Source organism: Hippopotamus amphibius, chromosome 7 (genome assembly GCF_030028045.1).
Source record: "Hippopotamus amphibius kiboko isolate mHipAmp2 chromosome 7, mHipAmp2.hap2, whole genome shotgun sequence".
In the NCBI taxonomy this organism is placed as follows: Eukaryota; Metazoa; Chordata; class Mammalia; order Artiodactyla; family Hippopotamidae; genus Hippopotamus; species Hippopotamus amphibius.
The window spans coordinates 127,585,887-127,608,683 of NC_080192.1; the positions used below are offsets into that span (position 1 = coordinate 127,585,887).

Below are 22,797 nucleotides of genomic sequence, written 5' to 3' on the forward strand. Positions count from 1 at the left end.
GGCAGGCTCTAGGGTCTCCAGCTGGGGGCGGGGGGGCGTGGGGGTCCTGCGTTGCGCTTCTGACCTGGCTGGATGAGGGCGCTCATGACAGCCTCACAGACAGTGAGAGCTGCAGCCAGGTGTGCCCGGGCCTCAGGGATGGAGCACCAGAATAGGAGGCTCCGCAAGGCTATGGGGATCACCTGTGGGGAAGAGGCAAGGAGAAATGAAGACTGAGAAAGTGAGGGCGTCTGAGGAAGAACCCTAGAGGAGCTAGAGCATTCGGTGTGGGAGTCAGAAGCTACCAGGATGGATGCAAGAATAGAAGGGAGTTTTCAAAGACCAGAAATTGGAATGAGATGGGTCACGAGCAGAGAGAAGCCTTCATCCTGACCCAGAAAACTCCTATTCATCAAGACCTGGTTCATGACCCAGTTCAAAGACCCCTTCTCCCTCTCTTTCCTGACTCCACTCCTAGGAGAAACTGAAGAGCCTTTTTCGGCACCCCTGTAGTACGTTTTTCACACTTCTGTGACTACTTGTCACAGTCACCTCTCCTCCGTGAACAAGGAGCTCCTTGCAGAGCGTCACTGAGCTTTGTAAGCTAAGTATTGAGCCAAGTTCCTGACAGGTTGTAAGTACCCAGTAAGTGTTTGCTAAATGATTGGCAGTTGATGAGATACCTGTTCCTTCTTGAGTGCATCCTGGACGTGGAAGGAGATGGGAGCTGTCTGAATATCATCTAACAGTACCTGCGGGAAGTGGATCACCTGGAGGAGGCTCTTGAAGCATCAAGCCTTGGGCTGTCTGGAGAACCGCTGTGGAAGAAGTGGGAAGGTCTGTGTTGGGCTAGAAGGCCAGGGGAGCTGAGAATGGGGTCAAAGGAGGAGAAAGAAGTGGGAGAGTGGGAGGCTGGGATCTTGAAGATCAGCCGTAGAGAATTCGTCCCTGTAGGCAATCCGAAACTAACAATCCCCTAATAGGAAAATTGGGGTAAAAGGGTTGGGTGATGGGCCTTGATTGGCTGGTTAAACAGGAGAATTAATGCAAACAGGTCACGTTTTCATCCCACCAATCCCAAAGGTTGGTCATCTTAAACTGAACTCATTCCCTCTGGTTTCCTCCCTAACCATATCCATCCTTTATGCTGCTGTAAGACTGTTCATCTATTTCTATTGTTTTCACAACGCTTCTCCTCTCTATCTAGCTCGGCACTGTCCAATAGAAACATAATGTGAGTCACGTATGTAATTTAAAATGTTCTAGTACTGCATTAAAAAAGAAACAGGCAAAATAAATTTTGGTCGTGTTTTATTTCATCCAATATATCCAAAATATTATTTCAACATGTAAACAGTATTAAAAATTATTAGTGAGATATTTTGCAATATTTTTGTACCATGTCTTTGAAATCCAGTTTTCAAAGTCACAGCACATTTCAATTCAGGTGCAGAATTTCAATGCAAAAGTGAAATATAGTCCTACCAAAAGAATAAAGTTGCATTTAATGAAAAAAAATTACACTGCTTCACTTTTTAAATAAAATTTGGAATTCAGTTCAATTCAAGTGCTCAATAGCCACTTGTGACTGGTGGCTACCATCTTGGACAGCACAGATCTAGCTATGTTTGGCAAGTCCAAATTCCTGTCTGGCTTTTAATCTTCCACAATTTCTCCCCTTCCTGCTCCCTCATAATCCTTCATGACTCCATAAAATGACTCCATACCTGTGTCCCTCACATATCATGCCGATCCCCGCTCTGGGCCTTGGCTAATGTTCCTTCTACCAAGAGTGCCCTTCTGTCCTTCACCTCTCTGAGCCATAACCAGTAGGCCTAGCTCAAACATCACCTCTTCCATGAAGTCTTCTGTTTTGCTATAGTGCATAGGCCCTACCTTCTGTGATGTTCTCTTGGACTTCAGTAAGGATCATGCAATTTGACACTTAATTGTTCTCTGTTCCAAGTGTTGCTTTTGTCTCTCCTCCATGAGATTCCACTCTGGAATGGATCATACATAGCTCTGGCGACCCCAACCCGCCCCAACTCCAGGAACTAGAAAAGCATAAAGGATTTTTTTCCCAGTTGGTTGGTTGGTTTTACTCATTTAAGAAGGCAGTTTTAGGACTTCCTAGGTGGTGCAGTGGGTAAGAATCCACCTGCCAATGCAGGGGACACGGGTTCGATCCCTGCCCCTGGAAGATGCCACATGCCACAGAGCAACTAAGCCCGTGCGCCACAACTATTGTGCCTGTGCTCTAGAGCCCATGAGCCACAACTATTGAGCCCATGCGCCGCAACTACTGAAGCCCACGTGCCTAGAGCCTGTGCTCTGCAACAAGAGAGGCCACTGCAATAAGAAGCCCTCACACCACAATGAAGAGTAGCCCCCACTTGCCGCAACAAGAGAAAGCCTATGTGCAGCAACGAAGACCCAACACAGCCAATAAAATAAATAAATAAATAAATTTATTAAAAAATATAATAAAGTTTACAATTCACTTTAAAAAAAAAAAAAGAAGGCAGTTTTAGGGCCGTGGTGGCTGCTCATTACATGCCCATTGATTGATGCCTTTCATGTAGCTGCCAGATTGAGCAAACAAAAATATTGGATACCCAGTTAAATGGAATTTCAGATGGATAATTTTTAAAAATTAGTCTAAGTATGTTTCAAATATTGCATGGGAACAATAAATGCTGGAGAGGATGTGAAGAAAAGGGAAACCTCCTGCACTGTTGGTGGGAATGTAAGTTGGTACAGCCACTATGGAAAACAGTCTGGAGGTTCCTTAAAAAACTAAAAATGGAACTACCATATGATCCAGCAATCCCACTCCTGGGCATATACCCAGAGAAAACCATAAACCAAAAAGAAACATGTACCATAATGTTCATTGCAGCACTATTTACAATAGCCAGGACATGGAAGCAACCTAAATGCCCATCAACAGATGAATGGATAAAGAAGATGTGGCACATATATACAATGGAATATTAGCCATAAAAAGGGATGAAATTGAGTTATTTGTAATGAGGTGGATAGACCTAGAGACTGTCATACAGAGTGAAGTAAGCCAGAAAGAGAAAAAAAATACCGTATGCTAACTCACATATACGGAACCTAAAAAAGTGGTACTGATGAACCCAGTGACAGGGCAAGAATAAAGATGCAGATGTAGAGAACGGACTTGAGGGCACATGGTTGGCAGTGGAGGGGAGCGAAAGGGAAGCTGGGATGAAGTGAGAGAGTAGCATTGGCATACATATACTACCAAATGTAAAATAGATACCTAGTGGGAAGTTGCTGCATAACATGGGGAGATAAACTCGATGATGGGTGATGACTTAGAGAGCCAGGATAGGGAGGGTGGGAGGGAGTCGCAGGAGGGAGGGGATATGGGGATATATGTATAAATACAGCTGATTTACTTTGGTGTACCTCAAAAACTGGCACAAGAGTGTAAGGCAATTATATTCCAATAAAGAGCTTTAAAATAAAATAAAATAAAATGCAAAATAAAATATATTGCGTGGGATATACTTATACTAAAAAGTTATTCTTTATTTCTCTGAAATTCAAATTTAACTAGTGTCCTATATATTTCTTTGCTATATCTAGCAACCCTACTTTCAGGACCATCTTTTGTGCTATCTGCTCAGCATTCATTCCTCCTCCTCCTGGTATCAGCACCTTGATTTTCCTCTGGGGAATTATTGCTTCTCCATCCTCAGGCCATACAGTTTGATTGAGGCTTACTTCCTGACCCTTTCTCCATTGCCAGCTTAAAGGAAGACCCAGGCCTGGGCAGAGGGGTGCTTTCCCCTGGAGAACAGTGATTGGCTCAGGGATGGGCATGTGACCCAAGACAAGCCAATGAGAACCCTCCCCCAGGAATCTGCAGGAATCACAGGGACAGATAAACTCTCCTTCCACCAGAGTTGCTAAATTGGCCTGGCAGAGAAAACCTGCCTGAGGATGAGCACAATACAGAGGAAAGCAGAGCTAAGGGCTGAAAGTTCTGGAGCACATTTTTTTGAGTGCCTAAATCTAGCTACCCTGGGACTGTTCAGTTACACCAATCATTTGCCTTGTTTAGCTTAAACCACTATGAATTGGATTTCTCTCCCATACGTGTAACTGAAAGAATCTTGCCTATAATTTCACAAACACACACCCATGTGTGCAGGTATACTTCTTAGAGGGGAAGATGGGCCTGATAGAAGGAGGAGGAGAGGCACAGGAGAAAAGTCAGCCCTTCCCCCTACACATCTCCATACCTCTGAAATATGCCCTCCTATGGCAGCCTAGGCATTGAGGCCAGGCCCCACCCAGCCCCATCCCATCGTGTGCTACCTGCAGCATGGCCAGGGCATGCCAGAAGAGCTTGGAGTTGCAAAGGCAGAGGTCCAACTTGCGGTTTTGGAGAATCTTCCCAAGAAGCACATGGGTCCCTGTACTCTCTGTATTCAGCACCCACTTGGTGCTTAGCTGATGCTGGAACTTCTAAATGGGGCAAACACATGGGGGTATCAAAAATTAGGGGACAGTAGGGCAGCAGGGTGAACAGGGTCTTATTATCAGACAGGAATCTAGGGATCAAAAATGCAGATATAATTTACTTGACCAGCCCAGGGTTTAAATGTTAGGACAGTAGTTGTAAACCAGCACTATCCCAGGCAAACCTGGTGGCTTCATATATTTGTGTTTTTGACCCTTGGTAGACAGAGCTTCCCTGAGTCCTTCCACGGTAGGATTTTGCTCTTACTAGAGCTTTCTTTTTGTTCCTCAGGTACCAGACAGGGGAGAAGTGGAAATCTTGGGATTCATTCCACTAAAGCCTCCTTGAGAGCAGAGATGGTGTCTCATTCAACTCCAGAGCCCTGGTCTTTTTGACAACAGCTGACACATGGTTACCAATCAATACATGTTTGTTGCAAAATTAATTCAATTTAATCCTTATAACAACCCAGTGAAATAGGTTTTTCTTTTTTCTTTTCTTTTTTTCAAAGTAAACAAAAATCGCTTTAACTTCTAAGAATTAAGAGGCTCCAGGCACAAAAGGACTTCCTGGTTTGGGGCATTCCTAATTCGGTCATTTTTGGAAACTGACTTCGAATGCTACCTCCTCCCTGGAACAAGGTGGACTCCTTGACATTGTTATAAAAGAGAGTTTTTCTATCCCCGTTTCTGCATATGGGGAAACTAGAGGTCAGAAGTAAAATAACTGGATAGTGAAACATAGAATCAGGACCTAAATCCAAGTCTTCTGATTTAGTGATGAAGGCATTTCCTACTTTGCCACGATCATTTCTGGGATGAATGAGACAATGGATGTAAAAGCACAATAAAAACTGAAAGGTTGTACAAACACATGGTAGGGAATAACTATCACCTGTCCTGGGCCCTCATATCTTGCACTTACAACATCTATTACCGAGCTTTGAGGGCAACAGGAGTCCAGTAAAGGAATTGAGGGGATTAAGTACTTGGTCCTAGCCAGGCTGAGGAAACAGGCTGCTACTACTTCTACCTCCTTATTCTGCAACTCTATAAACATCTGGTCACACAAACCCCTGGCAGGGGGTATATTGAAAATGCTTAACAAGTGGTTGACAGAGACACTGAGTATAAGAACAGAAATTAGACCAATCAGGATGAAGCTGGCCAGTACGCAGTACTCATGCTATAGGCTGCGTGTCAGACTGCCCTGTGGAGGAGAGATCGATCAAATCTGGGTTATATCATTAACCATTGATATCACTAGCCATTTATACCATTAGCTACCATTAACACAAAAATATTTTAAAGTTTACATAATTTGAAGCTAGACATGTTCATTTTAAAGTTCGTGTGGAAAAAGGGCAGCAATTCTATAGAAGAGTATTGAAGGAGGACGAACCCCATCAGACATTAAATTTACCATAAAGTATCTGTAATTAAACAATATGGTACCAGCACATCAATAGACAGAACAGAACAGAACAGAAAGTCCAGAAATAAACCAGTGCACGTAGGAACTGAGTATTTGACACAGGTAGCGTCTAAAATCAATATATATTTTTAAAGATGAACTTTATATATATATTAACTATATATATATATATTGGGACAACTGGATAGTCATTTAGAAAAATATCAAATTGGGTCCATACCTCACCTTATACACAAGAATAAACTCAATGATAGTTTGGAATTAACATTTACATACTACTATATATAAAATAGATAAACAAAAGGGGCCTACTGTATAGCACAGGGAACTGTATTCAGTATCTTATAATAACCTATGATGGAAAAGAACCTGAAAAGGAATATATATGTACATAACTTAATCCCTTTGCTGTACACCTGAAACTAACAGAACATTATAAATAACTATACTTCAATTTAAAAAATGAGAGCAAGAGAAAGACCATTTTTACTAGAAGAAAACATGTACTAAAAGAAAACACAGATGGAGTTCCTTTACTATCTGGGGGTGGGGGTGGGGTGAGGGAAGTTTTCTGTTCCTCTAGATCCAGATTAAATAAAAAATAAATTGATAATTTCTAACCCAGAAAAATTAAAGCAAAGACTTTTGCATGGTTAAAACCCAAAGAAAATATAACATATAGCTGACCCTTGAACAACATGGGTTTCAACTGCAAGGGTCCACTTCTACGCAGATTTTTTGAATAGTAAATACTACAGTACTATAATGATCCTATCTCAGGAATGTGGATAGAGAGGAACCATAGATACAGAGGGTCAACTATAAGTTATACCATTTTCCACTGTGCAGAGGATCGTGCCCCTAAGCCCTGCCTTGTTCAATTGTCCACTGTATAGCAGAAATAAAGGACTAATTATAAATTCTAATTTATAAAGAACTCAAAATCAAGGAATCATCAAGACCACAATACCATTAGAAAATGAGTATATTTCCTGTATTTACATGAACACACAGTTCAGATACCCTACATAAGAGACTGCCTGAATAACCCTTGCACTTGTATGAGTACACCCAAATGTGAGTAATAACGAGGAAGAGCTCTATAGGCGATCCAGTGGTTAGGACTCTGTGCTTTCACTGCCAAGGGCCCGGTTCGATCCCTGGTTGGGGAACTAAGATCCCATAAGCCTTGCAATGCGACCAAAAAATAAAAGCACTTTTTAAAAATGTTTAAAATTAAAAAAAAAAAAGTTTTTTAAAAAAGAGTTCTATAAACTGAAGTGTGGTTATTTTCAGGATATCTTGTTAAAGCACAAAAGAGTGTATATAGTATGCTGCTTCTTGTATAAGAAAGAAGTGCAAAGCATACATGCACACACATACTTTTTTTTGTGAAAAGAAACACAGGAGGATAAGTCAGTCACTAATGAAACTGGTTACTTGCATGGATGAGTGGGAATGGGATGAAAGGAATAGAGAAGGAAATAGGACATCTTTTTATACAGTTCTGACTTTTAAACCATGTTATGTTTTACATATACATATTCAAAAGATAAAATTAGATCAAAAACTGAAAAAAATCTAAAATTGAAAACAAATGAAAATAAATGAACCTAACTATATATCACATTAATAACAAAACCACAGAGAGAAAGAAAACATTTAATAAAAATGACTCGAACGCTATATCTAGTGGGATGTGATCAAAGGACAAAAAGAAACTGCAAAAATCTTGACCACTTGGTAAGTTTGTTGATGACAGTCGTATTACGGTAGCAATTCCAAAACTGTTTGGTATTTACTGTAGGACTGAACAAGTGGGTAAATATACTGATGATGTTGGAGAAGAGTATGTGTGTGTGTGTGTGTAAATACATATATATATTTATAAATATATATATTTATATATATATCCTTGTTCTTTCTACTGAAAGAGCTTAGAGGCAAAACAAACCAGTAGCAGTGAACATACCTAGCACCTAGCTTTCTAAATACCAATCTCCACTAACAACCAGGGTTCCTTGGAAAATGATTGATTCCAGGGCTGGAACCAGGGAAAGTATAAGGGGAACCTGGGCAAACATTTTTGTGCTTCTATATAGGACATGACTGGGTACACACACACACGCGTGCGCGCGCGCACACACACACAGAAGTAAATAATGAAGAAGAGATTTTTAAACGGGAGTGATTTTCAGTATATCTTAAGCAAAAAGGCAAGGCACGAAAGAGTATATATATTGCATAAGAGAACAGGAAAAAAATTTCTTTTGCAAAAGGAAACAGCAGAGTGTTCAAACGCTAATGCGGATTAGATACGCCACGAAAATAGGAGGGCCAGCTTAAATGAGTTCTTATTTTGAGTATTAAAATGAATGACAGGAATGGATTAAAACACACTTAACAACAACAACAAAAATTCATGAGTCCGTATCAATAATAAACACACGTAGATAAGGTGAGGAGAGAAGAAAGATTCTCTTTACAGAAGAATGCCAACTAATAAATGTAGACAGAAGGATAGAAATAGAAAATCACCATTTTAAAACCAAAACAGTAATAATTGATTCAACCAAGAATCATTAGCAGATGCTAAAACCATGGGTGAAAGATTGCTGAGGAATAAGATACAAAGAAATCTAACAGACACCACCTTGACCAAATGATCAAACATAGCATCACCAGTAAAGGGACAAACATATCAGGAGCCTCCTCATGTGATACACTGATAAAGCCACAGCCGCATCTGTGCAGGACTCCTGCCCCCAATTTAACGTGAATATAATGAAGAATCAATCAGGCAAATCAAAAACGAGGCACATTCTGCGAAACAATTGGTCTAGACTTCTCAAATATCAGTGTTTTGATGAAAGACATCAAAAAACGACTGAGGAACTCAGCCAGATTAAAGGAAACTAAAGAAACACGATAACAAAATGCAGCTCATTATCTTTGACCACATCCTGGATCTTGGAAGATAAAAACAATACAGGAATAATTGGGGAAATTTGAATATAGTCTGTATATGAGATAATAGTGTTGTATTAATTGTCATTTTCTCAAGTGTGATAATTATATTGTAATTATGTAAACAAATGCCCTTTGTTCTTAGGGAACATAGCAATCTGTGTCAAATATCTTAACTGCAATTACCTTTTGAATGATTCAGGGGAAAAGAGAGATGAAGCAGATGTGGCAAAATGTTAATAAGCAGTGAATCTAACCAAAAGCATATGGGTATTCATTGTATCAATACTATTCTTGCAATTTTTCTGCAGATTTGAAATTTTTCAAAATAAAAGTGTGGGTGGAGTTTACATCAAAAATATTTCTACAACTAAATATTTATAAGCTCTAAAAGAAGGCTCCTTATTTCAAGCAATTTCAGCACATTTAAAAAGATAAAAACCGGAATCAAGCAAAAGACAAAAACTGCATAAACACACATACACACACAAAGATTTATAGGTTTGACTATGTAAAAAATGTAAATAAAATGTCTCTACTTCAAAAACATAGAAATTAAAAATAACAAACTGGGGGAAAATATGGAACAGGAAAAGAAGGCTACTGTCCTTGCTAGATACACTCCCTTTTATAAATCAGTAAGAAAAAAATACCCTAAAAGAGAATGGGTGAATGTGCCCAAATATATGAAGTAGTACAATAAAGAAAAAAATTCAGTGGCGAATACATATCTTTAAGGAGCCAATCTCCATGGTAATTAAATATAAATTAACACTGAAATGCCTTTCATTTTGTTTTCCTTTTTTCCCTTTGCTGATTAGTGAAGATTAAAAAGGACAATATTATCCAGTATTTTAAGGTTGTGGGGGAACAACCACTGTTACACTTTATTTATAAATCTCTCTGGAGGTAATCATATGCATCAAAAAGCCTTAACATTTTAAACACGCTTTGACAGTGATTCCACTTTCGGAGGTTTATCCTAACGAGAGAGTTGAACATGTGTATAAGGATATTCTGTGCAGCATTTTTTTTTTCTTGTTTTTTGTTTGTGTGTGTGCAGCATTTTAATAAAAGCCATAATATTGAAACTATTATGTCTGACAATTGGGGTTAGAGTAAGCAAATTATGGTCCATCCATACTGTGGAATACATGACATTAATAATGATGATGTAGATATATTAGTACAGAAAGGTGTTCATAATTTTATATAAGGAGAAGCAAGTTAAAAACAGCATGTCAAGTATGATCCTATTTTTATATAAATATATTTACGTATGCATAAAAAAGTAGAGGGACATTCTCCAAAATTTGTCTGAGTGGTTTTTTTCAGAAGAAGGTAGATTATGGATGACTTTTTTCCTTTTTTTGATTTCTATATTTTCTAAAGTTTTGACAATTAAAAAAATGTATTGCTATTATAATTACAATATTCTTTAAAAATACAGTTCTTTAAAATATCACAGGTTATCATTTCCTACTATATCCCCTATCCCTGGGATAGTACCTGACATGTGACAGGTACTCTAAAAATAATTGTTGAAGAAATGAATAAAAGAGTCTGGCTCAACTCAGGAATATGGTTGACATTTGTACTGTATGGTGAAATAAACCATGGATTTAGAGTCACAAAACCTGGATTCAAATTCTGACTCCCATTTTAGCTGTTGGTCATGGTTACAATCCCTTAATCTCTTAATTTCAGCTTCCTCATCTGGGAAATGGGGACACTAAACATACATCCCTTAGGAGATTGTTAAGAGAACTGAGATAATATACATGAAATATTTTGTAAAGTGCAAAGGCCTCTGTGTATTGGGTATTATGTCTATACAATGGAACCTGTAAATGTGAAGTGGTATATAACATAAAGGAGGGGTCTAGATGATGTGGGTTTTGTTGGAAAAGACTTCTTAAAAGATGTGAGATCTCAAAGACGACAATGAATGTGGAAAGTATGCCAAGAGAAGTAGGGATATAACCAGTGAACACCATTTAGAAGGGAAGACAAAGATATACATTGAAAGGATTGTGAATCCCCTGTTCAGGGGGTCAGGGGCTTCCACTGAGTTCTGAGGGCAGGTGAGGAGCATGGCAGCTGTTGTCTGGTCAAGTTGGGAAGCTTCCTGGAGGAAGTGGTTTGAATAATGGATGAGACCACATCTCTCCAGGGCAACCCTTCAGGGACCTGGTTCTGCCCCACGGAGGATGGAGGGGTGCTGCGTGAGAAAACTGAGGACCAGAGATATGTGTCACTGCTTTCTTTCTTGGGCCACAAAACAGAACTGAACTGGCATCCAGATGTCCTGCTGCCCACTCCAAACTCTAAACTGCAAAGGGCACCCAAAGTGATTATTAGCAATGCTGACACTGGGTCATAATTTCATTAATAAGCAGGGACTCTATCAGTGTACTATTATCTGCAGTGAACTCAGCATAGGACAACTTGCAAAAAAATATGTCTCAAGGGCTTTTGGATAGTGCGAATGACTATAGTATCGACAATTAACCTATGAAAAAGGTCAAATGAGTGTCTGTCAGGCGATTGGCGGCCTATCCTGTATTTTTGCATATTTCTCAAGAGAACTGCCTGCAGTAGCCCATCGACTTGGGAACTCTGACTAGCGACCTGGCAGCACAACAACCTGTCCAGCTGTCTTTGTGGAAGTCCGACAAAGCTTTCTACCCTCCAGCCCTGGGTTTTCTAATTCTTGGAGTCCCTCCTCCCCTATGCCTCTCACTGCGAACATTACCTCCTCATATCCCATACCTGAATGAAGTTCCCTTCATACTAGGAGAAAAGCAGTGGCCATGTGATGCTTATGATGGAGGGAAAGAGCTTCTTCAGAGGGGTCTGTAGCGGAAGAGAGAGAGAGGAGCAGGAGTGGCATCTCCAGGAAGGCCTGGCTGTAACTGCCGCCCAGAGTCCCCTCCTCAAGGCTGGACCCTCACCGGCAAGGACTGCCCCACAGTGCTGTGTGCCAAGGCCTGGATGTTGGAGGTCTTCTCTTTCACCTGCTCCTCCAGCGTCTGCACCTCCATAAGGTTATCTAGGAGAGGGGGAGAGCATTGGAGTGGTAAGGCTGGCTGTTCAGCTGTTCTATCTCCTCGCCTGGGGCCCAATCAGGACACACACTCCTGTCCCTCCCTCTGAGCAGATGCCCTAAAACCCAGAAAAACGATAGTTCCTCTGAGTCACTCTGCTGCCTCCATGCCCTCACCCCACCTCTCCCATCTTCCCTCTCACTATCCAGGGTAAAAAAATGAAGACAACACTGTCAGTTTCCGTGAGGGAGGGCAGGATGGAAGTCAGGAAGTCTTCCTGGGAGAAGAGAGAAATGGGGACCCTAGGACAGAAAAAGAGGAGCGAGTCCTTCCCATGAAAAACTCCAACACATAGACTGGGAGACCAAAGAGACCCTTAGTGGATATCTAATACAGAGCTTTTGTCTACAGATGTAAAACCCAAGATTCAAAGAGGTAAAGTATTTTGCCCAAGATGACACAGCATGCTGCTGGAAGAGCACTGGACCGGAGCCAGGTTTGGGGGGTGAATCCAGAGCTTTCCACACTGTCCCTGTGCTGCCCCCAAAGCCTCATGACCTTTAACCCGTATTCCCTTTTCGAAAAGAGAATCCCGTTGTACTCCCCTACCTATTCCCACCTTCCTCTTTTCTCCCACCCTCTGCTCACCAGTTATCTTCACAACTTCCCCAAGTCCCACCACCTTCCCACCTGGTTGATGAGCTCAGCCCTCTGGTTAAACACGTCACTGTGATCACCAATGAGAAAGCCTTGGACAGCTCAGAAATCCGGGAAGGTTAAGGACAGGGAGAGAGGAGTGATGGGCTCCATAGGAGAGGCAGGTTCTAGGCTTGGGGAGGTGTCAATGGGGCTGGGAGGAAAGTGGCAAGGGGGGTGCAGGGTGAGGAGTAACACACGTGCGAGGCCATAGCTAAGCACGGGGCCGGGAGCCTAAGGATCAAGGAGTGCGTGGGGGTTCAAAGGAGCATTTGACTAAAATGCCAATCTTGATAGGGCAGGATGGACATTAAATGAGGCGCCCCCATGGGTTGGGAATAGGAGAGAATTTGGGTAGCAGACCAATTGGTTCCAGGAGGAATCAGGAAGGACAGGGGTCCCACCAGCACCAAAGGTGTGGGTGTACTCTACACCATCCACGATGGCAATGATGCCCAGGGGCTGCCAGCCAACCACGTACACGCGGCCTTTTTTCTCTAGGCTAAAGATGGGTCAGCGGTCAGGACGTGAGAGGAGAGATCACAGTGAAAAAAAGCCCAGAGATCAGAGAAAGATACACGTGGAAGAGCACAGGAGTAGACAAATCAGAAGGCTACCCTGACCCTCCAACAGACAGACCCACTACCCTCCCCATGTTAACATGTGGAGTCTCCCCTGCTCTCAGGACATTCCCATCTAGGCCGCTTCCCCCCTCCAAACACACGGCTAGACACCTGCTGCTGACTTACTTCATCAGGGCGGCAATCTTGGGGCTTTGACTATAGGTCACCTGAGGAGCCCGCTCAAATGTCCACAAGGTTTCCAGAAGACACCTGGGAGAAAGGCCACCGACTCCCAGGGTGGGCCCAGTACCCTCTCATATAGCCTGGGTCCCTCCCGCCCTGGGGAAGGCACAATCCCCTTGAAACTAAGTTCAGCTGGTCCCTGGTAGAGGTGCAATAAGTAGAGCCAGACTGCATTCACAGAGGACAGAGAGGGCTTCAGCGAGCAGAAGACTAAACAGCAGAGAAAGAAATAGGGCATCCAGAGCATTGGGACGAGGATGGGATCAGAGAGTTGATGAGGAGGTGAGTGAGAGATGTGGAACCTAGGCGAGAGGCCCTGGCGAGAGAAGCAGGCCCACAGCAGGATGACCTCTACCCTGCATGGCCTGGACCATCCCCACATCAAAGACTCTCGGAAGTTAGGTTAGCTTTAGATGTCCCAGGTGAGCATAGGGATCAGGTCTGGACCTGAGGAATCTAGGGTCCATTGGAAATAAGCCAGACTTTGTGGCTGTGTGATGGGAACAGCAGCGTCCGCCTGCCAGTTCCTCTCCCAAGGAAGGAACCGCAGGGCCTCAGTCTTGCTGCTACCAGCCCAGTCTCCAGATCCAGATCTGCCATTCCCCTGCCTGCACCCTCCCACCCACTGCCGGACTCTGATCTCTCTCTGGCCCAGATCCTCCCTACCTCGGAGATGCTGCAATGCCCCAGTCCACAGTCTTGTGAGCTACCAATAACAGGGTTTCCAGAAGGATCTTGGTGGCGCTTCCACCTTTCATCTGGGAGCAGCCACTGAGGCCCTCAGGCTGAGGAGTGATGACACCCAGGATAAATCAGGAGAGGAAGGAGGGTCCTCGAGTTTACTAGTTAGTGACCACTGTGCATGCAATTTGGTTAGTGGCTACTGGGCAGGCATTTGTAGGACTGGTGGCCCCCAGGGTGCCGTGAGGAGGAATGCTGGGTTGAGGGCTTAACTGAGAGAAGAGAAGAGAGAGAGAAAGGGCCACCTCTGTTCATTCCTATGGTACATTCAGGACTCTGGAGAGGAAGCCAGAGTAATTGAGTGTCCTGTTAGCTGGGGATAAGTGTTTTACAGAGAGCTGTTTTGTTTGTGTTTCCTGAGGACTTTCTCCCTCCTCCTTCCCCCACTTTTTTTTTTCTTTTTTTAAAAAAAATTTTCTCAATTCAGTGTCTTTTTTTAAAGAAATATATTTTTATTTATTTGGCTGTGCTGGGTCTTAGTTGCAGCATGCAGGATCTAGCTCCCTGACCAGGGATCAACCTGGGCCCCCTGCATTGGGAGTGTAGTGTCTTAACCACTGGACCGCCAGGGAAATCCCCATTCCCCACTTTTTAAATAGCAGTTTTTTAATCTAAACGCCACATTTCGTGTTCTTTGGACAGACCAATGAAGCAGCCATTGATTGCAACGGTATAGATATGTAACATGACACACCAAACAAAGAGATTACGGCAAAAAGAATGATAAAAGCAATGTCTGAGAAAAGGAGATTAAAAATAAATAATTGCGGAGAGGAGAAGAGATGAGCGAGCATCTGGGAGATGAAAGCTACAGAACTCATGTGTAATATGGAATTCCTGCCTTCCTATCTCGCAAAAGGAAGATTAAGGAGAATGTCACAGATGTGCTCATGCCTGGCAGAGAGGGGCAGGGCAGGGATTTGGTTAAGGCCCTTGTCAGGTCAAAGGAAGAGCAGATGATGCCAGTGAGATGCAGCAACAATCCAGAGAAAAAAGGAGCAGGAGCACCGGAGGCTTAGAAGGCCCACGCCAGTTTGGGAGAGTTTTAGAAAGGCAGAAGAATGAAACTGCATCCCATTTCTTTTAAAAGCCCATACTTGAAATTTAAACATATAAAAGAGACACAAAGCAATACTTTCTACACACAGATGCAAAAGAGCTTCTTTAAATAGAAATTGCCCTAGACAGTTTAGGTGTTTAATGATTACTGATTTAAAAGACAGGATCAGAATGGAAAAAAACATCTTAAGGTGGAAAACTAAATGAGAAAATAGGATTTGGTTTATAACATTTTAGTAGATATGCAGCACCAGGAATTTAGACAAGATGTAACAAAACCTAAAATCAGAGACCCTAAGTGGCAAGCCAGCCTGAGGTGGGGGCGAGGGGTAGGGGTGGAGGTGGATCTCACCCCAGTTGCAGGGTTGAGCACAAAAGCTTCCTGATTCTCTTGCCATTTCGGCATGCGCTCTGCTATTTGTCGGAATGCTGAACTCCAGTCTTCAATGGGGTCATTTCTGGGGCCCAAAGAGAGACAAAGCGGGGATCATCTGTGAGGATCTAAAGGAAGGGCCTCAGAGAGTCGGGATCAAAGACTATATGGGGATTAGGGTCAGAGGTCAGCAATTTCCTAGAGAGATGTGCTTTGATGCTCATAGGGGCACTGTGTCTCTGAACCCCAAGGATGAAAGTTAATAAAACATTCAGCAGTTTAAGCCCAGAGCAAAGCCAACATTCAAGTATAAGGTTCTAGCCTGAGACCAGAAATTTCTTGTGTCCTGGTGCTTGCACAGGTCCTATTGCCATGTCTCCTCTGCAGAGGGAGGAGACAGTGTTTATTGTGTGGTTGAAAACTGAGATTCCCAGACTTGGCTGGTCATCAAAATCACCTGGGGAAGGTTTTTGGTTTTGTTTTGTTTTTTCTTCTTTTTTATAACTACCCATTTCTGGTTTCCACACGCACCCTGAGAGTCTGCTTCAATAGTTCTGGACTGGAGCCCCTAAATCTGGATTTTTAAAAAGCTTCCCAGACGACTCTAAAGATCAGCCAAGTTTGGGAGCCACTGATTTAAGGAACAACTGGAAGATCTCCACGCCTACATTGTTTGAAATCCTTCATTTCTCTTAGTCACAGTGCCTGAAATTAGCATCCCCTGCAGCAGATACATTTTTGGTGAGGAAAGTCCTCCATTAAAAGAGATCATTTATGCCTTCATATGAATTACACTATGTACCTGGAATCTGGGAGTTGAAAAAGTCTCTCACAACTCAGCTGTCCCTCTCCCCTAGACCACCACTAAATACACAAAGCTGCTCTTGAGTAATCAACAAGCCTTCGCTGAAATACCTCCAGTGACAGGAGGTCCCCTCCAATGGTTTATTTAGCAGAGTTTCCCCAGCTTGGATGTGCATCAGAATCTCCAATGATGCTTCCAAAAATTAGATATTTCAGGGCCTTACCCCAAACCTACAACATTAGACCTCTCATACGAGAATCTTCCTTATTTTTTTCAACACTCCCAAGGCAGTGCACCCACAGAATCACACCTGAGCATTATTGGTTTAATACGCTGGGCATTAAAGCCCAACATTGCAAATCAACTATACTCCAATAAAAAATTTTTTTAAATATGTGCTGGCCTTCTTTGAGATCAAAGTGGCCATTTAGACAGAGAATAAGATGGAGGTGATTTGGAGGCACAGGGGTCTCAAGAAAGGGGAACAGGGTGGGAGATGTGAGTAGCCAGAGGGGACTCAAGGGGCTTCTGGAATGAGGAGGGAGGACCTAAAATACGGGAGCTAGGCAAAGGAGACTAGGAGGCCGGTCAGCGCCCACTACTCCTTCTTTGAAAAGATGCTTGGGGCCCACATCAGGCGAAAGTACAGATCTTTGTGGCATGCATTTTCCTGAGCCCATTCTATCCTCTGACCCATGTTTTCCTCTCCTCTTCACTCCCTGCTTTAAATGTATGCTTTCTTACAGCTGCCTTCAATCCTTTCTGAAATGAGAGAATAAGAAAACCAACCAACCAACCAACCAAAAAAAACCTCATAAGCTTAGGAACCCCCTATATTTACTTTAATATTCTGATCTGACGAACAAAACCACACTTACCCTGCCCTCTCCTCTGTGATTGTCTTGTAGATTTTCACAGGTTCCCTCCCAGCCTCTGCCAGGGGTCTGGCCAGTTATGACCTTTCATTACAGAAGGCTCACCTGGCCATGCTCACTGGGTTGAAACCAACCAGGACTGGCAAAAGGACACCTGGGTTATATGTGCAGCAGTCCATCTGGCCTGCCACAAAGGAAGCCTTGTGGTAGGGAGAGAGAGGAGGGCACGATGAGGGGGGTTACTCTCGTGCTGCCTGAGGTGCATCAGAATCCCCCCAAATGCTTGTTTAAATGCAGATTCCTGGGCCCAGTTAAAATCTACTGGATCTGATTTTGAAGGAGAGAGCCCGTGGACCCACATTTTTAAAAATTATTATTATTATTTTTTTGCCATGCCGTGCAGCTTGCAGGATATTAGTTCCCCAACCAGGGACTGAATCCAGGCCCCTGGAAGTGGAAGAGCAGGGTTCCAACCACTGGACCACCAGGGAATTCCCTGGACCTACATTTTAAAAAATAAATTTATTTATTATTGGCTGCATTGGGTCTTCGTTGCTGTGCACATGGGCGTTCTCTAGTTGCAGTGAGCAGGGGCTACTCTTTGTTGTGGTGCACAGACTTCTCATTTGTGGTGGCTTCTTTTGCTGTGGAGCCTGAGCTCTAGGCACACAAGCTTCAGTAGTTGTGGCGCACAGGCTTAGTTGCTCCGCAGCATGTGGGATCTTCCCAGACCAGGGATCAAACCTGTGTCCCCTGCATTGGCAGGCGGATTCTTAATCACTGCGCCACCAGGGAAGTCCCTGGACCTACATTTTTAACAAGTTCCTCCAAGAAAATCTTCTGCATGGAAAAGTTTGAAAATACTGAACTAAACTGTAAGCTCCATGAGGTCAATGTCCTGCTCTCCTTGTGTGCCTCATTCCACATCTAGCACTTGCTGGGGTCCAGTTCTTTGCTCTGTGAATTCTGAGAGTCAGAGTCAAGCTGCAAAGGTGAGAGGAAATTCGGGGTCATCTAGCCCATTGCTTCTCAAACAAGCTACCTGGGAATCTTGCTAAAATGCAGATTCAGACTTAGTAGGTCCAGGCTGGGGAGGCCTGATATCCTGCATTTCTAACAAATCCCAGGTGATACTGATTTTCCTGGTGTAAGCAGCACACTTTACGTAGCAAGGGACTAGTCCGGGGTCAGCTTTTTCTGTAGAGAGCCAGAAAACAAATATTTCAGGCTTTGTGGGCCCTATGATCACTGTCCAGTGACTCAACCCTACCGTCGAAGCATCAAAGTAGCTATGGACAACATGTAAACACAAATGGCTGAGTTCCAATAAAGCTTTAATTACAAAAATGGGCAGCAGCTGGATTGACCTGCCAACATAGTTTGCTGACCCCTGGACTATTCTATCTATTTTGGTTGTTGAATGGATTGGTACACAGTTATTCTGAGAGAGGATCCCTTCTCCCTTGTCTCACATTCACACAACTGGATCCTAATTAGTGAGAGTAAAATCAAAATTTCTTACGCAGGCCCTTTCTGTTTTCTAGATAAATCTGGTCAATTTATCTTCCATACTGTTCCACTCCTACCCGCTTGCCTTCCTGTAAAATTGACCCACCCTGCCCGTCTTCACACTCACAGAGAGAACCACTGAAATGCCAATGACAATCACCCTCTTCTTCCCAGCAGCCACCTAGGAGAGGAGGATGGGTGAAGCAGTGCCACCAAGAGGATTCTAGGGTACAAACATGCTGAGTGGGGATACCAGGGCCAGGACGTTGGGGGTGGGGGGGATGGGCTTTGGCTGGATGTTGGGGCTTTGATGTCCCTATGAGAAGGAACAGACAGAGGTCTCTGGTTGTGTGTCAGTGGAAAACACAGACCTCCTTCAGTTCCTCAATCCCGTCCAGGGCACTATCTTCCATCCCCTCCCTAGAGGCCATCACAGACCCAAGAGGACAGACTCAAGGTCAGTGGCACTCCTTGGGGAGCAGAAGCCTATGGTTTATTAGGGTGACTTTGAGAGAAGGAAGTGAAGGGAACACTATCACTGAATGAGCACCTACTATTTGTTGGGCATCGTGATAAACACTGTGCAAGGCTGGAAAACTTAAATACCTACGAGGGCTAGTAAGGCAACAGAAGTATGTGAAGTGGAAAGCAAACTGGACACAATCTCCACCTAAAAGCGTTCAAATTCAGTTTCTAGAAGACACTATACAGGCCAAACAAAATATTCACAGGCCGACTTGGCTTACCTGTCACCTCCTGCAATGAGGTAGGTGTAAAGAGGTTTCTGTCCTAGACCTTTCATCAGCTGGTTAAAGGAAACCTGCCAAGTGAGAGAACATGAAGTAGTGATGATAGGGAGGGAACAATTCTCTTGGATTTTCAGCACCTTGAGGGTAGAGGCTGTATAATGATTCTCTCAGGTCAGTGCTTAAGCCAGTACTGCCTGGCATCTGACACTTAAACACGCTGCTTGGAGATGACTGATTAGGGGTGTGTGGGATGCAGAGACATTAGCAATAGACTGGTGGGGCTCAAATGGGCTCAGAAGAAACGGGGCTCCATGGGGAGATCTAGCCTTTGGAGAAGAAAGAGAGCCGGAGCTGGAGGGGGTCCACCTAGGAACTTAGATATGATGAGATTTATGGTCCTGAGGGTCACCCCAAGAAGGTAGAGAGGGCAAAACCTGGGATCAAGATTACTCACCGACATGAGGAGTGCCATCCTGCCAGAGGTGCCCCCTCCACTCAGCACCACCAGCCCTCCTTCAGGCTCCTGAGAAAAGAAAAATGCCTAGGTCTCCAGGACCCAGCTCAGGTTGGGGGAAGCATATTCTTCTTGGTCAGTAACAGAACCCTCCTCTTATCCCCAAAGCAAACAGAACATAGAGAGTATGGCGTAGCAGAAAGAACCTTGGATTTGAGAAAGAAACTTCGGTCTGACCCCCAACTCTGGCTACGCTATTTATTCAAACCCTTACTTATTCCAGAAAAGACTGAAAGCAGCTTTGTCACCTATAAATGATAGATAGATAGATTTTGATGATTGATAGATAGATGATAGATAGAGAGATGATAGATAGATATATAGATAGATAAATAGATAGATAGATAGTATCATCATTATCCAGCAATTTTTATTAGCTAGGTGTATTTGGGCAAGCTACTGTGACTATCTTAAGTCTTTGTTTTCCCATCTGAAAAAAATGGAGACAGTAACACCAACTTCACAGGTTTTTGTGAAGGTAATGGGTGTGAAAGTACATGGCCAATTATAAAGTATTATGCAATAATAGTTATTATACTTACTATGCATTAATAAGATGACAATAAGGATACAAACGTCTGTAAAAATGAAAAACAGAGACCAAGAAAAAAGTAGAGGGAAGCACGAGTTTAAGCAGGGAGCAGATGGGGAGTTGGTACCTTTAGCACTTCCTGAACTTTTCCAGCCACGTGTACCATGGTGGTCAGAGTTGACTCACTGTAGAGTCGCTGGAGGCAACAGGCAGGCATCAGCAGCCGAAAGGACAGTGGGTTGGGTGGGAGGAGGTGGGGGGAGCTCTCAGACCATGACCTGAGAGGGCAGAGGCTGAGGTGGGGTTGGGGTTGGCATCTTTATTTGCGGTGTCCAGGGGATGGGTCTGGGTCACCTGGTACGTCGCCACGACTTGCCCCTTCTCCTGGAAGATCTCAGCATCACATTGCCCCAGCAATCGAACAATCTGTTCGGCATCTGCTTTGTCCAGATGCCGCGTCAGTGGGTTTGACTTCTCTGTGACGGGCAGGGCTGCCTCATACCCAGACAACTAGAGGGAAGGGGGAACAAGGTTAATGGCAGGTAGCCGAAGCCTCATTCGCACCTGCTGAACTGGAGGTGGGAGTGGCAGCAGGCACAGTGTTAGGACACACACACACATACACATAAACACACAGCATTTAGCCTGCACTTGGTACTCTGGGCCTATCAAGGAAAGAAGATCAGGAAGGAAGATGGGAAGGGGGACGGGGAGAGCAGAAACCCAGGTTGAGGGGAGGTCCAGATGAGACAGGGTTCTAGGAATCAGCACAGAAGGCCAACATGGAGAAAGGGTCTCACCTCCCACTTGCCAGGCTCCGGGGTCTCAATCACATGCTGAAACCATTTTCTGCCTGGCATGGTCCGACGCTGTGGACACACTACTGTGCCTGCCTCTGCAGCCACACAACCCCTTCTGTCACACTGACTCTGATTCCAGTTGGCAGGGCCTATCTGAGCCACAGTGATGATTAACCCAAGTACCCTGAGCACCACCCCTCTGAGCACCTCTGCCTGCCCCCTTTCCTGGCCACTAGGTCCCCAGCTCTCTGGGCACCCTAGGGGAGCTCCCCAGGTCCTCTGTACAGGCACCCAGACTCCCCAGTCTCTGCTTTGCCCCTGAAGAGGAAGACCCAAGGTTCATTACTCTTGCCCTTTGGACAATGGCCTCTTCTCTGGAGGGCCTGGAGCCTGGAAGGACAATACCCAGGCCCGGGGCAAAGAGAATCCCTGGACATGAGTGCTCTGGAACCAGGATGTATCAGGAAGCCAGAGATCAGGGTCTTCAGGGTCAGCAGAGGTCAGAGGACCTGGGCCATGGCTTGATCACATGCTCAGTACACACAGTTCTGCCTGTCCCACTTGCCCCATTTCACTATCCTCTCAGAAGGAAGGCAACAGAAGCTTCAGAGCCCCAGGGGTGCACACACTGAACTGGATGTTACAGGGTAAAATGCCACAGAAATAGAAATACTGCAATGAACGTTAGAAACCAAAGTATCTGCCCTAAATACAAGTTTAGCCAACATTTATTTACACTGAGCAATGCACTTTTCACATACAGTATCTCATTGGATACATTAAGAAGATGATATTAAAAAGAATGAAATAATGCCATTCGCACCTAGAGATTATCATACTAAGTGAAGTAAGTCAGACAGAGACAGAGATATCACACAATATCACTTACATGTGGAATCTAAAAAAGTGATACAAATGAACTTACAAAATAGAAATAGACTCACAGACATAGAAAACAAACTTATGGTTACCAAGGGGGAAAGGTGGGGGGGAGGGACAAACTAGGAGTTTGGGATTAACAGGTACACATTACGATATATAAAACAGATAAACAGGACCTATTGTATAGCAGAGGGAACTATATTCACTGTCTTGTAATAACGTATAATGGAAAAGAATCTGGAAAAGAATATATATGTGTGTGTGTGTGTATGTATGTATATAAAAATCACTTTGTCGTACACCTGAAGCTAACACATTGTAAATCAACTATAGTTCAATTGTTTTTGAAGAAAGATGATGATATTGACACCCTCATTTTTCAGATGATGAAACTGAAGCTCAGAGAAGTTAGGTTACTGGCTGAAGATCGCACAGCTGACAAAATTGGGACTCACACCTAGGTTCTCGTTCCAGATCTCATGCTCAGCCAAAGCATGAAATAACTTTAGGATTTACATATTTATTGAATAA

At 43.6% G+C, this 22,797-nt stretch overlaps 1 protein-coding gene across 1 annotated transcript; it reads right to left on the minus strand.

The window, feature by feature from the left end:
• Positions 1–8: 8 nt before the first annotated feature.
• GCKR (glucokinase regulator) lies at positions 9–21,444 on the minus strand. Its single transcript, XM_057743397.1, is given in 20 exon segments — positions 9–182; positions 663–797; positions 4,333–4,482; positions 11,651–11,734; positions 11,833–11,939; positions 12,139–12,214; positions 12,216–12,227; positions 12,616–12,695; positions 13,029–13,123; positions 13,356–13,454; positions 14,094–14,212; positions 15,580–15,685; positions 17,386–17,480; positions 18,917–18,970; positions 19,161–19,228; positions 19,537–19,609; positions 19,993–20,061; positions 20,712–20,780; positions 20,939–21,094; positions 21,385–21,444. Coding segments are annotated over 20 exon segments (1,881 nt in total).
• Between the last annotated feature and the right edge of the window lie 1,353 nt (positions 21,445–22,797).